The sequence below is a fragment of the Oncorhynchus gorbuscha genome, linkage group LG26 (assembly GCF_021184085.1).
Source record: "Oncorhynchus gorbuscha isolate QuinsamMale2020 ecotype Even-year linkage group LG26, OgorEven_v1.0, whole genome shotgun sequence".
NCBI classification, from domain to species: domain Eukaryota; kingdom Metazoa; phylum Chordata; class Actinopteri; order Salmoniformes; family Salmonidae; genus Oncorhynchus; species Oncorhynchus gorbuscha.
Window position 1 is genome coordinate 23,111,300 of NC_060198.1, and position 17,641 is coordinate 23,128,940.

Sequence of the window (17,641 nt, forward strand, 5' to 3'; positions counted from 1 at the left end):
AATAAATAAATACATTTATAATATTGCTGTTTGACATTGCACATTGCATGATTGTAGAATAGAAGGCTTTAAAAAATCAAGCTCAATTGTAAAACAAATTAGTAAAAAAAGATCTAGAAGTTCAAATTCATGTTCTGTTGGACCACAGAAGGCTGTCAGAGGTGTGTTTCAGAATGAATTCAAGGGTGTACAGGAGTTCTTTTCGAACCACTTCCCAGGCGCAGTAACTGAAATTCTGTGAAAATAAAAATAAATTGTTAGGGCAATGTAGAGTAATATTATCCTATGTAGAGATATTATCAAAACAATGTGTCTATTTGTTTTCAACCTATATCCTACCTTTTCTTTTAAAACTGCTGCAATGTTCCCAAAGTATGTCTTCAGGCCCTCTGCCCTGATGGGATAATCACTTGTATCCACACTGCTCATCTGCCAGAAAGGAAGAAAGAGGCAGGCGATGAATAATAATTCAAATGCATCCATTATAGTGTATTTGCTTGTACCCTACTTTTAGGACAACCGCGATGTTCCTAAAGTAGGTATTCAGCACCTTTGCCCTGACTAGATAATCACGTTTATCCACACTCCCCATCATCTGACACAAGAATAAAATAATTAAAATGTCACCATACCACACTTAAACAGTTAAGCTATCTCTATTGGCCTAGGTAGGTACTCACACACTCGCTCTCTTCAATCTGACGGTAGATAATGTTCTGAAAATACTCCAACTTCTGTTGGTCCCACATTGTCGGCAGTTCGTCAGTTCCGAACAACGTGTCGATGTTCTTCAATGTCTCATAAATAGCCTTAGCAGCACTGCTGCTCAACTGAAACGGACAACAACAATAATTTCAATTAACATAAATGGCCGTGTAAAGTGTTCTACTTTCTAATCCTAACGGTTGCAAATACTCTTTCATGCTGTAAAGAACTCTTGAATATGCTCGCTTGCCCTTACCTGTGGCGCCCCGGAGGTTGCAAATGAGGTGGCTGGGAATGCCATGAAGACATTCTCTTGCAGGCACTCCAGAGGAAAATGACCCCCTGAAAGAAAGAGAAAACACATTTCTCATGTTGAGCTCTTCAGTTAAACATAGTTGGAGAATACATCTCAAAACAAAAGTAATTTAAAAAATGTACCATGTCTCTCAGTAGGTTGTGGGTTGTTCGCACCAGCTGTCCTTGTAGCTGGCAAGGCATGGGCATCGAGAACACTTGCACGAGGCAGAGGAAGGCGCTCATCCAAGTGATAGTCTGAATTGCCATTCTTATGGTAGTTCGATGATCTGCAACAGATGGTCATTGTTAGTTGAATATAATCCTGAAAATAATTAATTAATTGAAGCCTGAAGCAATGATCAAATGATAGCATGTTGTTGACTTACCTGTTGCCAGTATATTGCAAATTTCCTCCAGTCAGAATTTGGTTTGTGTTCTGATCCCATATCTGCGGATTATCTTAAATAGTGAGGCTTGAATGGATGTACAAAAAGTGAAAGGGTGTCCCTCTAAATTAAGAGTTGATATGAATGAATTTGGGAAAGTTTTGCCTCGTGAACCGCAAGACCGGATTTCTCTTTTCGTGTGCTCCACTTCCCTCTCATCATGTTTCGAGTTTTCCTTCATAGGAGGAACATTGTCCTAAGTATGTTAAAAAAATGAACTCATGGGCTTAAAGGAGAATGGAGAAGGAGAGAGAGAGGGAGAGGGGGAGAGAGAATCGACCCCTTAACTTTACAATGAATGCAGTAGACCTCTATATGTTTTTATAAACACGATTATTAAACTAATAGCACTTTTATGGACTAAGGGAAGGCCTTCTACCATGTTTGTTTGTTAATCACAAAACTGCTATTGTATTGTTTGTTTGTTTCTCTCGGTGTGTGTGTGTGTGTCTGCGTGCGTGCGTGCGTGCGAGTGTATGTGACAGAGGGAGTGAGAGATGCTGATTTAATATTGATCTCGTTCTGTTTGCATCTTCTGTCTCTAATCCCATTCATGTCGATACATTTCAATTAAACTGTTGATAATAACTGATGATCAAATACAAATCAACCAGCATTTTATGACGTCTGTATCTGAAGAATCAGGCTAACATTACCATTTGACTATTTATTACCGACGAGAGACTATATAAACTAATGTGCTCTGTTGTGGTAACATTATCGTAAAATTAGTAGAAAAATACCTAAATCCTAATTCCTAAAAACACTTAGTTTCATCGTCTTGGATATGTTGAGATAAAGGGGCAATTTCTGCGATTTCTACATCCAATTTTGGACTTTTAAATGAAGGGTATACAGGCTACCTATTGACTTTTGGAGAATAAATCACTTTTAAAGGCCTAATGTGCTCAGTTTACCTCTCTTACCTCAAAAGAACCCAAAATGTACTTTTTTATGACATTGTTTGAAACAATATACATCTAAACAAACACTGTGTAACTTGAAAATGTATTTGAAACTATAATGTTGATCTCTTGGATGGTCATTACTTGAATCAATAGCGCTCTGACAGCGGTTACTTTTCTCGAACCAGAATAGTGGTTGAGTGACCACTATGGTGTTTAATTTAACTGTAGATTGCCTATAAACAACTAAATGCATTAAAGCCTGAATGGATGAATAAATGGATGACTGGATATATAAATGAATGAGGAAAAAAACAATATAATAATAGATGAATGTATTTTGTCAATTAATAGTGTTATAAAAAATATTACAAATCCTTCACAAATAAATAAAACAGTCAGTCAGTAAAAATATCATCCATCTATCTATTAGCCAGCCTCAAGGACATCCAATCTCCAATGATGATTATGAGGTTGTCCATCAGATCGCTTCTTCCTCACCGCTTGACTCTGCAGTTGACTTCATCACAGCTTGACCATGGGGTCAAGGAATTTTTTAAAACTGCACCAGTTTGTAGCGAAGCTCCTCTCCCACGATCTCACCTGCTCATACGCTGTGTTCCTGGAGCGCATACAAGACATGCATTTTTTTCAGTCAACTCAACCACAACAGGTGCTGCGCCAACGCATCCGACGACACACAAAAACGGCGCTTGGAAGTTCCAAGTTTCAGCGAAATTCCTCCGATTTGTGGTGATCTAGAACTTTTCCTCCGATTAATTTAGCCTATTTTCGAGTGCATTTGATATTGTAAACCTTCTGTTTCAAGATTGTGTTCAGCTTGTTGAAATACGTTTTCAGAGACCCTTTGCCTGAAGTCACTGACCCTCCATCTCCAGAGGATGCCCCAACACCACACCCGACCTGAAGACAATATAAAATGGTTGTGAGTGAATTAGTTCCGTCTTAAGAAAAGTACAGAAAAAAATATATCGCTTAGATTAAATCACAAAATAAAGACCTATGCCAATTATTGTCTGCCCCCAAATATAACTTAGGCTACAACTTACGCATCCCTCCAATTTCTTAACTTAACTAGGTCATCTGTTTTTGAACAGGTTCAGTGTTTCTTTGTTCCATGTGAAAGGAGTCAGGCTGTTAAATAATTGGGTCATATATTCCAAAGACTCTAATGCAACCACAGAGACGTCCTCGCTCTGTATAATAGAAAACATCGTTTTAGACATGAGGATGTCTCATAAATTCCATGGTTAAACTTCCAATTGATCATTTTGAAATGGAAAAAAATCAAACTCTGTAGTTTATTCTATCCAAATCTTGCTACATGATACACTTCAGTATCTTACCTGTGTGTTCTTGTAAACATGCTCTGAAACATGCTCTCGACTTTTCTTTACGGAAACAGAACTAGAAATGGTCAACCCTGAAATAAAGTCATATCAATGTCAAAAAGTGAACTGTATTGGAATAGTATCCACGAATGAAACATTGTGGTACAGAGAGTGAATTCATTGGTTATATAAAACGTCCCATAATAAAATACAATAAATTGAGGTCTATTAATGAGATATATTGAGCATCAAATTGTACACATCAAATAGTGGACAGGTGCAAAAATGTGTGTGCTAGTGCATGAATTGCGTCCACCTGCACAGATCGGATGCTGCTGTGTATAAGCAGAACAGAACAGAGTCAGGTAGATAGTCAACCATTTAAAGGCGAGCATGAATATTTGAATTTTTCGTCGTTCGTAGAGACGAGCAGGCCTGCAAGAATAAACCAATTTACCAATGTGTTGTGATAACATTATCGTAGGTAAAACACGTCGGTAAAACACGGTACAGCTTCCAAATGTAGTTCAAACTAGCCCATAACTTTAATCTCGTAGATGGACATTCCTTTCATCCTTAGTTCTTTGAAAATGATTACTTTTCTCCAACCCCAATACTCAGCTATTGAGAAAAATAGTGGTTCATTGACCGTTTTGGTATTGTTTGAACAGTAGACTGCTCCTTTAAAAAGGTCAGTCTATAAACAAATGAATGCATGAAAGAATGAAAGGATGAATGACTGAATATATAAACGAATTAATAAAAATGATGAGAGAATAATTATTTGATTTGATTATAAAGGAATAACTTCATCGCCTTCACATATACATGTCAGTCAACCATGTTTATAAATAAATCATTCAGTCAGTAAATATATCAGCTGTGAATCTATTAGCCGGGATCAGAAACATGTCACATGTCTCCAATGATGATTATGTGGTTTTCCAACAGACCTCTTCTTCCTCATGGCTTGACTCTGATGTCGAGGAATTTCTTGAACTGCACCAGGTTGTCGCGAACCTCCACTCGCGTGATCTCCCATGCGCATGTGCTGTGTTCCTGGAGAGCATATCATATATATATATATATGTATTTTATGTCTTCACTCAACTCAACCACAACAGGTGCGCTGCCAAGGCATCCTATGACACAACAAAGGCGCTTGGAAGTTCCCAGTTTCATATGTGATTTGAGGCAGCGAAATGCATCCTATTTGTGGTGGTTTAGAATTTGCTCAGATTAATGTAGCCTCTATTCGAGAGCATTTTATATTGGACCCACCCTGTGGCGACCGGTTTTCCAACCGTAACCCACCTGTTTTGAGCCCCATATGTTTAACTACATCAACAAAATGATTAGCCGTAACAGCAGAAAATGTACATTTGTTTAACTTTTTTGTTGTTGTTGCCTGTTTTACTTGTTATTTTGGCATCAATAAGTTTCACATATCAGTTCGTAAAGAATGTAGAAAAACAACAATAATGATTGAGTTAATAAAGCTGCATACAAACATGGTCTCTTTTTTGCTTTCTTGAGTAAGACAAGTTATCATCGAATATTTTTAGATCGTTCATTGTCTGCTTATATGCCCCGTTTTTTAATCATTCGGTTCTGCCTTGGTGTACAGGGAAAACACTGTGAAGAAGGTTGAATGATTCCATTGATAAGCCCCAATTTTCAACGGGTGATTCTTAATTATGCTATTGTGAAATGAATAATGAAAAACGTAAAGAAAGTGAACAGTTTTTATACATGTCTATGCAAAGAATTACATTGGAGCAATGCATTTCGTGATAACAGAATACACTGTGCACCTTTGTATTCTATTAGGCGAATATTACTTCTAATACGTTATTGATTGTGGAACACAATTTCATAGATGGGTTGGAACCGTAGAATTAGCAATTCTAATAATGTAATAGTATCTCCATGGTTGGAACGGAAGTTGTATAGGTGCTCAAAGTACACTGTTCAAAACAGGCCAGCCCTGTCCAAAACAGGCCAGCCCTGTCCAGTGATAAAACACACTTAATTGAAAAAGGCATTTGAATATATCTACATTTTGAGAAGATACATTTGACTTGTTTTAATGGCTTTCCTTTATGGATTAGTAGGCTATAGGACTAATTGTACTGCCATCCGTGCATATGTCCTGAGCGTGTTTAATACAAATCTTAATGTCCGCTGTGGGGGTGCCAAAAGGTTCAATTCTCGGGCTGACTCTTTTCTATGAATATATCAATGATGTAGCTCTTGCTGCTGATGATTCTCTGATCCACCTCTACGCAGACGACACCATTCTGTAGACATCGAGCCCTTCTTTGGACACTTTGCTAACAAACCTCCAAACGAGCTTCATCGCCATACAACACTCCTTCCGTGGCCTCCAACTGCTTTTAATTGCTAGTAAAACTAAGTGCATGCTCTTCCATCGATTGCTGCCGCACCCTCTTGCATTAATAGAAACACGACTCTGGACGGTTTTGACTTTGAATATGTGAAACAACTACAAATACCTATGTGTCTGGTTAGCCTGTAAACTCTCCTTCCAGACTCACATTAAGCATCTCCAACCCAAAATTAAATCTAGAATCGGCGTCCTACTTCACAACAAAGCCTCCATCACCCATGCCACCAAACATACCCTCGTAAAACTGACTATCCTACCAATCCTTGACTTCGGCGATGTCATTTACTAAATATCCTCCTACACTCTACTTAGCAAACTGGATGTAGTCTATCACAGCGCCATCCGTTTTGTCACCAAAGCCCCATATACTACCCACCACTGCGACCTGTATGCTTTCGTTGGCTGGCCCTCACTTCATATTCGTTGCCAAACCCACTGACTCCAGGTTATCTATACGTTTTTGCTAGGTAAAGTCCCGCCTTATCCCAGATCACGGTTCACCATAGCAACACCCACCCTTAGCACGCCCTCCAGCAGGTATATGCAGGTATATTTCACTGGTCATCCCCAAAGCCAACATTTGCTTTAGCCGCCATTCCTTCCAGTTCTGTGCTGCCAATGACTGGAATTAATTGCAAAAATCACTGAAGCTGGAGACACATGTCTCCCTCTCTAACTTTAAGCATCAGCTGTCAGAGCAGCTTACCGATCACTGTAGCTGTGTACACAGCCAATCTGTAAATAGCAAACCAAACTACCTCATCCCCATATTATTACTTACTCTCTTGCTCTTTTGCACCCCAGTATCTCTTCTTGCACATCATCATCTGCACCTCTATCACTCCATTGTTAATGCTCATTTGTAATTATTTCGCCTCTATGGCCTGTTTATTGCCTTATCTCCCATACTCTTCTACATTTGCACACACTGCACATATATTTTTCTATTGTGTTATTGACTGTATGTTTGTTTATGTGTAACTCTGTGTTGTTGTTTTTGTCGCACTGCTTTGCTTTATCTTGGCAGTGTCGCAGTTGTAAATGATAACTTGTTCTCAACTGGCCTACCTGGTTAAATAAAGGTGAAATAGAAAATAACTACATAAAATCACACCTTGAACTTGGATACAGAATGAGCACTCAAATTACCAATATTTAAAAGTATTTTTATTTTAGTAACTTAACATTTGATGAAGAGCAACAAAAGGCACGATTTTCAAATAGAAAAATAGATTCATAAATAGGCCTACATCAATAAATAACCTTGATAAATAAATAAATATATAAGTAGGCCTACATCAATAAATAACGTTGATAAATAAATAAATAAATATATAAGTAGGCCTACATCAATAAATAACGTTGATAAATAAATAAATACATTTATAATATTGCTGTTTGACATTGCACATTGCATGATTGTAGAATAGAAGGCTTTAAAAAATCAAGCTCAATTGTAAAACAAATGAGTAAAAAAAGATCTAGAAGTTCAAATTCATGTTCTGTTGGACCACAGAAGGCTGTCAGAGGTGTGTTTCAGAATGAATTCAAGGGTGTACAGGAGTTCTTTTCGAACCACTTCCCAGGCGCAGTAACTGAAATTCTGTGAAAATAAAAATAAATTGTTAGGGCAATGTAGAGTAATATTATCCTATGTAGAGATATTATCAAAACAATGTGTCTATTTGTTTTCAACCTATATCCTACCTTTTCTTTTAAAACTGCTGCAATGTTCCCAAAGTATGTCTTCAGGCCCTCTGCCCTGATGGGATAATCACTTGTATCCACACTGCTCATCTGCCAGAAAGGAAGAAAGAGGCAGGCGATGAATAATAATTCAAATGCATCCATTATAGTGTATTTGCTTGTACCCTACTTTTAGGACAACCGCGATGTTCCTAAAGTAGGTATTCAGCACCTTTGCCCTGACTAGATAATCACGTTTATCCACACTCCCCATCATCTGACACAAGAATAAAATAATTAAAATGTCACCATACCACACTTAAACAGTTAAGCTATCTCTATTGGCCTAGGTAGGTACTCACACACTCGCTCTCTTCAATCTGACGGTAGATAATGTTCTGAAAATACTCCAACTTCTGTTGGTCCCACATTGTCGGCAGTTCGTCAGTTCCGAACAACGTGTCGATGTTCTTCAATGTCTCATAAATAGCCTTAGCAGCACTGCTGCTCAACTGAAACGGACAACAACAATAATTTCAATTAACATAAATGGCCGTGTAAAGTGTTCTACTTTCTAATCCTAACGGTTGCAAATACTCTTTCATGCTGTAAAGAACTCTTGAATATGCTCGCTTGCCCTTACCTGTGGCGCCCCGGAGGTTGCAAATGAGGTGGCTGGGAATGCCATGAAGACATTCTCTTGCAGGCACTCCAGAGGAAAATGACCCCCTGAAAGAAAGAGAAAACACATTTCTCATGTTGAGCTCTTCAGTTAAACATAGTTGGAGAATACATCTCAAAACAAAAGTAATTTAAAAAATGTACCATGTCTCTCAGTAGGTTGTGGGTTGTTCGCACCAGCTGTCCTTGTAGCTGGCAAGGCATGGGCATCGAGAACACTTGCACGAGGCAGAGGAAGGCGCTCATCCAAGTGATAGTCTGAATTGCCATTCTTATGGTAGTTAGATGATCTGCAACAGATGGTCATTGTTAGTTGAATATAATCCTGAAAATAATTAATTAATTGAAGCCTGAAGCAATGATCAACAGATAGCATGTTGTTGACTTACCTGTTGCCAGTATATTGCAAATTTCCTCCAGTCAGAATTTGGTTTGTGTTCTGATCCCATATCTGCGGATTATCTTAAATAGTGAGGCTTGAATGGATGTACAAAAAGTGAAAGGGTGTCCCTCTAAATTAAGAGTTGATATGAATGAATTTGGGAAAGTTTTGCCTCGTGAACCGCAAGACCGGATTTCTCTTTTCGTGTGCTCCACTTCCCTCTCATCATGTTTCGAGTTTTCCTTCATAGGAGGAACATTGTCCTAAGTATGTTAAAAAAATGAACTCATGGGCTTAAAGGAGAATGGAGAAGGAGAGAGAGAGGGAGAGGGGGAGAGAGAATCGACCCCTTAACTTTACAATGAATGCAGTAGACCTCTATATGTTTTTATAAACACGATTATTAAACTAATAGCACTTTTATGGACTAAGGGAAGGCCTTCTACCATGTTTGTTTGTTAATCACAAAACTGCTATTGTATTGTTTGTTTGTTTCTCTCGGTGTGTGTGTGTGTGTCTGCGTGCGTGCGTGCGTGCGTGCGTGCGAGTGTATGTGACAGAGGGAGTGAGAGATGCTGATTTAATATTGATCTCGTTCTGTTTGCATCTTCTGTCTCTAATCCCATTCATGTCGATACATTTCAATTAAACTGTTGATAATAACTGATGATCAAATACAAATCAACCAGCATTTTATGACGTCTGTATCTGAAGAATCAGGCTAACATTACCATTTGACTATTTATTACCGACGAGAGACTATATAAACTAATGTGCTCTGTTGTGGTAACATTATCGTAAAATTAGTAGAAAAATACCTAAATCCTAATTCCTAAAAACACTTAGTTTCATCGTCTTGGATATGTTGAGATAAAGGGGCAATTTCTGCGATTTCTACATCCAATTTTGGACTTTTAAATGAAGGGTATACAGGCTACCTATTGACTCTTGGAGAATAAATCACTTTTAAAGGCCTAATGTGCTCAGTTTACCTCTCTTACCTCAAAAGAACCCAAAATGTACTTTTTTATGACATTGTTTGAAACAATATACATCTAAACAAACACTGTGTAACTTGAAAATGTATTTGAAACTATAATGTTGATCTCTTGGATGGTCATTACTTGAATCAATAGCTCTCTGACAGCGGTTACTTTTCTCGAACCAGAATAGTGGTTGAGTGACCACTATGGTGTTTAATTTAACTGTAGATTGCCTATAAACAACTAAATGCATTAAAGCCTGAATGGATGAATAAATGGATGACTGGATATATAAATGAATGAGGAAAAAAACAATATAATAATAGATGAATGTATTTTGTCAATTAATAGTGTTATAAAAAATATTACAAATCCTTCACAAATAAATAAAACAGTCAGTCAGTAAAAATATCATCCATCTATCTATTAGCCAGCCTCAAGGACATCCAATCTCCAATGATGATTATGAGGTTGTCCATCAGATCGCTTCTTCCTCACCGCTTGACTCTGCAGTTGACTTCATCACAGCTTGACCATGGGGTCAAGGAATTTTTTAAAACTGCACCAGTTTGTAGCGAAGCTCCTCTCCCACGATCTCACCTGCTCATACGCTGTGTTCCTGGAGCGCATACAAGACATGCATTTTTTTCAGTCAACTCAACCACAACAGGTGCTGCGCCAACGCATCCGACGACACACAAAAACGGCGCTTGGAAGTTCCAAGTTTCAGCGAAATTCCTCCGATTTGTGGTGATCTAGAACTTTTCCTCCGATTAATTTAGCCTATTTTCGAGTGCATTTGATATTGTAAACCTTCTGTTTCAAGATTGTGTTCAGCTTGTTGAAATACGTTTTCAGAGACCCTTTGCCTGAAGTCACTGACCCTCCATCTCCAGAGGATGCCCCAACACCACACCCGACCTGAAGACAATATAAAATGGTTGTGAGTGAATTAGTTCCGTCTTAAGAAAAGTACAGAAAAAAATATATCGCTTAGATTAAATCACAAAATAAAGACCTATGCCAATTATTGTCTGCCCCCAAATATAACTTAGGCTACAACTTACGCATCCCTCCAATTTCTTAACTTAACTAGGTCATCTGTTTTTGAACAGGTTCAGTGTTTCTTTGTTCCATGTGAAAGGAGTCAGGCTGTTAAATAATTGGGTCATATATTCCAAAGACTCTAATGCAACCACAGAGACGTCCTCGCTCTGTATAATAGAAAACATCGTTTTAGACATGAGGATGTCTCATAAATTCCATGGTTAAACTTCCAATTGATCATTTTGAAATGGAAAAAAATCAAACTCTGTAGTTTATTCTATCCAAATCTTGCTACATGATACACTTCAGTATCTTACCTGTGTGTTCTTGTAAACATGCTCTGGAAACATGCTCTCGACTTTTCTTTACGGAAACAGAACTAGAAATGGTCAACCCTGAAATAAAGTCATATCAATGTCAAAAAGTGAACTGTATTGGAATAGTATCCACGAATGAAACATTGTGGTACAGAGAGTGAATTCATTGGTTATATAAAACGTCCCATAATAAAATACAATAAATTGAGGTCTATTAATGAGATATATTGAGCATCAAATTGTACACATCAAATAGTGGACAGGTGCAAAAATGTGTGTGCTAGTGCATGAATTGCGTCCACCTGCACAGATCGGATGCTGCTGTGTATAAGCAGAACAGAACAGAGTCAGGTAGATAGTCAACCATTTAAAGGCGAGCATGAATATTTGAATTTTTCGTCGTTCGTAGAGACGAGCAGGCCTGCAAGAATAAACCAATTTACCAATGTGTTGTGATAACATTATCGTAGGTAAAACACGTCGGTAAAACACGGTACAGCTTCCAAATGTAGTTCAAACTAGCCCATAACTTTAATCTCGTAGATGGACATTCCTTTCATCCTTAGTTCTTTGAAAATGATTACTTTTCTCCAACCCCAATACTCAGCTATTGAGAAAAATAGTGGTTCATTGACCGTTTTGGTATTGTTTGAACAGTAGACTGCTCCTTTAAAAAGGTCAGTCTATAAACAAATGAATGCATGAAAGAATGAAAGGATGAATGACTGAATATATAAACGAATTAATAAAAATGATGAGAGAATAATTATTTGATTTGATTATAAAGGAATAACTTCATCGCCTTCACATATACATGTCAGTCAACCATGTTTATAAATAAATCATTCAGTCAGTAAATATATCAGCTGTGAATCTATTAGCCGGGATCAGAAACATGTCACATGTCTCCAATGATGATTATGTGGTTTTCCAACAGACCTCTTCTTCCTCATGGCTTGACTCTGATGTCGAGGAATTTCTTGAACTGCACCAGGTTGTCGCGAACCTCCACTCGCGTGATCTCCCATGCGCATGTGCTGTGTTCCTGGAGAGCATATCATATATATATATATATGTATTTTATGTCTTCACTCAACTCAACCACAACAGGTGCGCTGCCAAGGCATCCTATGACACAACAAAGGCGCTTGGAAGTTCCCAGTTTCATATGTGATTTGAGGCAGCGAAATGCATCCTATTTGTGGTGGTTTAGAATTTGCTCAGATTAATGTAGCCTCTATTCGAGAGCATTTTATATTGGACCCACCCTGTGGCGACCGGTTTTCCAACCGTAACCCACCTGTTTTGAGCCCCATATGTTTAACTACATCAACAAAATGATTAGCCGTAACAGCAGAAAATGTACATTTGTTTAACTTTTTTGTTGTTGTTGCCTGTTTTACTTGTTATTTTGGCATCAATAAGTTTCACATATCAGTTCGTAAAGAATGTAGAAAAACAACAATAATGATTGAGTTAATAAAGCTGCATACAAACATGGTCTCTTTTTTGCTTTCTTGAGTAAGACAAGTTATCATCGAATATTTTTAGATCGTTCATTGTCTGCTTATATGCCCCGTTTTTTAATCATTCGGTTCTGCCTTGGTGTACAGGGAAAACACTGTGAAGAAGGTTGAATGATTCCATTGATAAGCCCCAATTTTCAACGGGTGATTCTTAATTATGCTATTGTGAAATGAATAATGAAAAACGTAAAGAAAGTGAACAGTTTTTATACATGTCTATGCAAAGAATTACATTGGAGCAATGCATTTCGTGATAACAGAATACACTGTGCACCTTTGTATTCTATTAGGCGAATATTACTTCTAATACGTTATTGATTGTGGAACACAATTTCATAGATGGGTTGGAACCGTAGAATTAGCAATTCTAATAATGTAATAGTATCTCCATGGTTGGAACGGAAGTTGTATAGGTGCTCAAAGTACACTGTTCAAAACAGGCCAGCCCTGTCCAAAACAGGCCAGCCCTGTCCAGTGATAAAACACACTTAATTGAAAAAGGCATTTGAATATATCTACATTTTGAGAAGATACATTTGACTTGTTTTAATGGCTTTCCTTTATGGATTAGTAGGCTATAGGACTAATTGTACTGCCATCCGTGCATATGTCCTGAGCGTGTTTAATACAAATCTTAATGTCCGCTGTGGGGGTGCCAAAAGGTTCAATTCTCGGGCTGACTCTTTTCTATGAATATATCAATGATGTAGCTCTTGCTGCTGATGATTCTCTGATCCACCTCTACGCAGACGACACCATTCTGTAGACATCGAGCCCTTCTTTGGACACTTTGCTAACAAACCTCCAAACGAGCTTCATCGCCATACAACACTCCTTCCGTGGCCTCCAACTGCTTTTAATTGCTAGTAAAACTAAGTGCATGCTCTTCCATCGATTGCTGCCGCACCCTCTTGCATTAATAGAAACACGACTCTGGACGGTTTTGACTTTGAATATGTGAAACAACTACAAATACCTATGTGTCTGGTTAGCCTGTAAACTCTCCTTCCAGACTCACATTAAGCATCTCCAACCCAAAATTAAATCTAGAATCGGCGTCCTACTTCACAACAAAGCCTCCATCACCCATGCCACCAAACATACCCTCGTAAAACTGACTATCCTACCAATCCTTGACTTCGGCGATGTCATTTACTAAATATCCTCCTACACTCTACTTAGCAAACTGGATGTAGTCTATCACAGCGCCATCCGTTTTGTCACCAAAGCCCCATATACTACCCACCACTGCGACCTGTATGCTTTCGTTGGCTGGCCCTCACTTCATATTCATTGCCAATCCCACTGACTCCAGGTTATCTATACGTTTTTGCTAGGTAAAGTCCCGCCTTATCCCAGATCACGGTTCACCATAGCAACACCCACCCTTAGCACGCCCTCCAGCAGGTATATGCAGGTATATTTCACTGGTCATCCCCAAAGCCAACATTTGCTTTAGCCGCCATTCCTTCCAGTTCTGTGCTGCCAATGACTGGAATTAATTGCAAAAATCACTGAAGCTGGAGACACATGTCTCCCTCTCTAACTTTAAGCATCAGCTGTCAGAGCAGCTTACCGATCACTGTAGCTGTGTACACAGCCAATCTGTAAATAGCAAACCAAACTACCTCATCCCCATATTATTACTTACTCTCTTGCTCTTTTGCACCCCAGTATCTCTACTTGCACATCATCATCTGCACCTCTATCACTCCATTGTTAATGCTAATTTGTAATTATTTCGCCTCTATGGCCTGTTTATTGCCTTATCTCCCATACTCTTCTACATTTGCACACACTGCACATATATTTTTCTATTGTGTTATTGACTGTATGTTTGTTTATGTGTAACTCTGTGTTGTTGTTTTTGTCGCACTGCTTTGCTTTATCTTGGCAGTGTCGCAGTTGTAAATGATAACTTGTTCTCAACTGGCCTACCTGGTTAAATAAAGGTGAAATAGAAAATAACTACATAAAATCACACCTTGAACTTGGATACAGAATGAGCACTCAAATTACCAATATTTAAAAGTATTTTTTATTTTAGTAACTTAACATTTGATGAAGAGCAACAAAAGGCACGATTTTCAAATAGAAAAATAGATTCATAAATAGGCCTACATCAATAAATAACCTTGATAAATAAATAAATAAATAAATATATAAGTAGGCCTACATCAATAAATAACGTTGATAAATAAATAAATAAATATATAAGTAGGCCTACATCAATAAATAACGTTGATAAATAAATAAATACATTTATAATATTGCTGTTTGACATTGCACATTGCATGATTGTAGAATAGAAGGCTTTAAAAAATCAAGCTCAATTGTAAAACAAATGAGTAAAAAAAGATCTAGAAGTTCAAATTCATGTTCTGTTGGACCACAGAAGGCTGTCAGAGGTGTGTTTCAGAATGAATTCAAGGGTGTACAGGAGTTCTTTTCGAACCACTTCCCAGGCGCAGTAACTGAAATTCTGTGAAAATAAAAATAAATTGTTAGGGCAATGTAGAGTAATATTATCCTATGTAGAGATATTATCAAAACAATGTGTCTATTTGTTTTCAACCTATATCCTACCTTTTCTTTTAAAACTGCTGCAATGTTCCCAAAGTATGTCTTCAGGCCCTCTGCCCTGATGGGATAATCACTTGTATCCACACTGCTCATCTGCCAGAAAGGAAGAAAGAGGCAGGCGATGAATAATAATTCAAATGCATCCATTATAGTGTATTTGCTTGTACCCTACTTTTAGGACAACCGCGATGTTCCTAAAGTAGGTATTCAGCACCTTTGCCCTGACTAGATAATCACGTTTATCCACACTCCCCATCATCTGACACAAGAATAAAATAATTAAAATGTCACCATACCACACTTAAACAGTTAAGCTATCTCTATTGGCCTAGGTAGGTACTCACACACTCGCTCTCTTCAATCTGACGGTAGATAATGTTCTGAAAATACTCCAACTTCTGTTGGTCCCACATTGTCGGCAGTTCGTCAGTTCCGAACAACGTGTCGATGTTCTTCAATGTCTCATAAATAGCCTTAGCAGCACTGCTGCTCAACTGAAACGGACAACAACAATAATTTCAATTAACATAAATGGCCGTGTAAAGTGTTCTACTTTCTAATCCTAACGGTTGCAAATACTCTTTCATGCTGTAAAGAACTCTTGAATATGCTCGCTTGCCCTTACCTGTGGCGCCCCGGAGGTTGCAAATGAGGTGGCTGGGAATGCCATGAAGACATTCTCTTGCAGGCACTCCAGAGGAAAATGACCCCCCTGAAAGAAAGAGAAAACACATTTCTCATGTTGAGCTCTTCAGTTAAACATAGTTGGAGAATACATCTCAAAACAAAAGTAATTTAAAAAATGTACCATGTCTCTCAGTAGGTTGTGGGTTGTTCGCACCAGCTGTCCTTGTAGCTGGCAAGGCATGGGCATCGAGAACACTTGCACGAGGCAGAGGAAGGCGCTCATCCAAGTGATAGTCTGAATTGCCATTCTTATGGTAGTTAGATGATCTGCAACAGATGGTCATTGTTAGTTGAATATAATCCTGAAAATAATTAATTAATTGAAGCCTGAAGCAATGATCAACAGATAGCATGTTGTTGACTTACCTGTTGCCAGTATATTGCAAATTTCCTCCAGTCAGAATTTGGTTTGTGTTCTGATCCCATATCTGCGGATTATCTTAAATAGTGAGGCTTGAATGGATGTACAAAAAGTGAAAGGGTGTCCTCTAAATTAAGAGTTGATATGAATGAATTTGGGAAAGTTTTGCCTCGTGAACCGCAAGACCGGATTTCTCTTTTCGTGTGCTCCACTTCCCTCTCATCATGTTTCGAGTTTTCCTTCATAGGAGGAACATTGTCCTAAGTATGTTAAAAAAATGAACTCATGGGCTTAAAGGAGAATGGAGAAGGAGAGAGAGAGGGAGAGGGGGAGAGAGAATCGACCCCTTAACTTTACAATGAATGCAGTAGACCTCTATATGTTTTTATAAACACGATTATTAAACTAATAGCACTTTTATGGACTAAGGGAAGGCCTTCTACCATGTTTGTTTGTTAATCACAAAACTGCTATTGTATTGTTTGTTTGTTTCTCTCGGTGTGTGTGTGTGTGTCTGCGTGCGTGCGTGCGTGCGTGCGTGCGAGTGTATGTGACAGAGGGAGTGAGAGATGCTGATTTAATATTGATCTCGTTCTGTTTGCATCTTCTGTCTCTAATCCCATTCATGTCGATACATTTCAATTAAACTGTTGATAATAACTGATGATCAAATACAAATCAACCAGCATTTTATGACGTCTGTATCTGAAGAATCAGGCTAACATTACCATTTGACTATTTATTACCGACGAGAGACTATATAAACTAATGTGCTCTGTTGTGGTAACATTATCGTAAAATTAGTAGAAAAATACCTAAATCCTAATTCCTAAAAACACTTAGTTTCATCGTCTTGGATATGTTGAGATAAAGGGGCAATTTCTGCGATTTCTACATCCAATTTTGGACTTTTAAATGAAGGGTATACAGGCTACCTATTGACTCTTGGAGAATAAATCACTTTTAAAGGCCTAATGTGCTCAGTTTACCTCTCTTACCTCAAAAGAACCCAAAATGTACTTTTTTTATGACATTGTTTGAAACAATATACATCTAAACAAACACTGTGTAACTTGAAAATGTATTTGAAACTATAATGTTGATCTCTTGGATGGTCATTACTTGAATCAATAGCTCTCTGACAGCGGTTACTTTTCTCGAACCAGAATAGTGGTTGAGTGACCACTATGGTGTTTAATTTAACTGTAGATTGCCTATAAACAACTAAATGCATTAAAGCCTGAATGGATGAATAAATGGATGACTGGATATA

General features: G+C 38.0%; 3 protein-coding genes and 4 long non-coding RNA genes across 8 annotated transcripts; 2 read left to right on the top strand and 5 right to left on the bottom strand.

Moving 5' to 3' along the window:
- Window positions 1-1,269, bottom strand: LOC124016236 (interferon beta-like). Its single transcript, XM_046331792.1, has 5 exons — window positions 1,144-1,269; window positions 962-1,048; window positions 681-830; window positions 340-429; window positions 1-235 (listed from the first exon to the last, which is right to left on the bottom strand). The coding sequence occupies exons 1-5, from the start codon at window positions 1,267-1,269 to the stop codon at window positions 128-130; spliced, it is 561 nt and encodes a 186-aa protein (XP_046187748.1). The 3' UTR covers window positions 1-127.
- Window positions 1,270-2,704: 1,435 nt separating this feature from the next.
- LOC124016243 lies at window positions 2,705-3,738 on the bottom strand. The gene is made up of 3 exons (XR_006835328.1): window positions 3,721-3,738; window positions 3,424-3,570; window positions 2,705-3,277 (listed from the first exon to the last, which is right to left on the bottom strand). It is a non-coding gene; the product is annotated as an uncharacterized LOC124016243 (long non-coding RNA).
- Window positions 2,909-5,062, top strand: LOC124016244. Its single transcript, XR_006835329.1, has 3 exons — window positions 2,909-3,106; window positions 3,215-3,299; window positions 4,657-5,062. It is a non-coding gene; the product is annotated as an uncharacterized LOC124016244 (long non-coding RNA).
- A 2,421-nt stretch (window positions 5,063-7,483) lies between these two features.
- On the bottom strand, window positions 7,484-8,752 carry LOC124016235 (interferon beta-like). The gene is made up of 5 exons (XM_046331791.1): window positions 8,627-8,752; window positions 8,445-8,531; window positions 8,164-8,313; window positions 7,823-7,912; window positions 7,484-7,718 (listed from the first exon to the last, which is right to left on the bottom strand). The coding sequence occupies exons 1-5, from the start codon at window positions 8,750-8,752 to the stop codon at window positions 7,611-7,613; spliced, it is 561 nt and encodes a 186-aa protein (XP_046187747.1). The 3' UTR covers window positions 7,484-7,610.
- Window positions 8,753-10,195: 1,443 nt separating this feature from the next.
- LOC124016238 lies at window positions 10,196-13,865 on the bottom strand. 2 transcript variants are annotated; one of them, XR_006835321.1, is made up of 4 exons: window positions 13,842-13,865; window positions 11,212-11,289; window positions 10,915-11,061; window positions 10,196-10,768 (listed from the first exon to the last, which is right to left on the bottom strand). It is a non-coding gene; the product is annotated as an uncharacterized LOC124016238 (long non-coding RNA). The 2 variants fall into 2 exon arrangements; XR_006835322.1 differs by lacking the exon at window positions 13,842-13,865 and adding an exon at window positions 12,151-12,258.
- LOC124016245 lies at window positions 10,400-12,554 on the top strand. The gene is made up of 3 exons (XR_006835330.1): window positions 10,400-10,597; window positions 10,706-10,790; window positions 12,149-12,554. It is a non-coding gene; the product is annotated as an uncharacterized LOC124016245 (long non-coding RNA).
- Window positions 13,866-14,990: 1,125 nt separating the features above from the next.
- On the bottom strand, window positions 14,991-16,264 carry LOC124016232 (interferon beta-like). The gene is made up of 5 exons (XM_046331789.1): window positions 16,129-16,264; window positions 15,946-16,032; window positions 15,665-15,814; window positions 15,324-15,413; window positions 14,991-15,219 (listed from the first exon to the last, which is right to left on the bottom strand). Exons 1-5 carry the CDS (start codon window positions 16,252-16,254, stop codon window positions 15,112-15,114), a joined length of 561 nt encoding a protein of 186 aa, XP_046187745.1. The 5' UTR covers window positions 16,255-16,264; the 3' UTR covers window positions 14,991-15,111.
- Between the last annotated feature and the right edge of the window lie 1,377 nt (window positions 16,265-17,641).

Bases quoted from the DNA above. Each gene is read 5' to 3' on its own strand.
- LOC124016236 (XM_046331792.1), bottom strand. From the start codon at position 1,269: ATGGCAATTCAGACTATCACTTGGATGAGCGCCTTCCTCTGCCTCGTG. The intron at 1,049-1,143 runs GTACATTTTTTA...CTCTTTCTTTCA, and splicing joins ACAACCTACTGAGAGACATG to GGGGGTCATTTTCCTCTGGA. The intron at 236-339 runs GTAGGATATAGG...TTATTTTCACAG, and splicing joins CAGCAGTTTTAAAAGAAAAG to AATTTCAGTTACTGCGCCTG.
- LOC124016235 (XM_046331791.1), bottom strand. From the start codon at position 8,752: ATGGCAATTCAGACTATCACTTGGATGAGCGCCTTCCTCTGCCTCGTG. The intron at 8,314-8,444 runs GTAAGGGCAAGC...TGTCCGTTTCAG, and splicing joins CAACCTCCGGGGCGCCACAG to TTGAGCAGCAGTGCTGCTAA. The intron at 7,913-8,163 runs GTGAGTACCTAC...CCTTTCTGGCAG, and splicing joins AGATTGAAGAGAGCGAGTGT to ATGAGCAGTGTGGATACAAG.
- LOC124016232 (XM_046331789.1), bottom strand. From the start codon at position 16,254: ATGGCAATTCAGACTATCACTTGGATGAGCGCCTTCCTCTGCCTCGTG. The intron at 15,815-15,945 runs GTAAGGGCAAGC...TGTCCGTTTCAG, and splicing joins CAACCTCCGGGGCGCCACAG to TTGAGCAGCAGTGCTGCTAA. The intron at 15,414-15,664 runs GTGAGTACCTAC...CCTTTCTGGCAG, and splicing joins AGATTGAAGAGAGCGAGTGT to ATGAGCAGTGTGGATACAAG.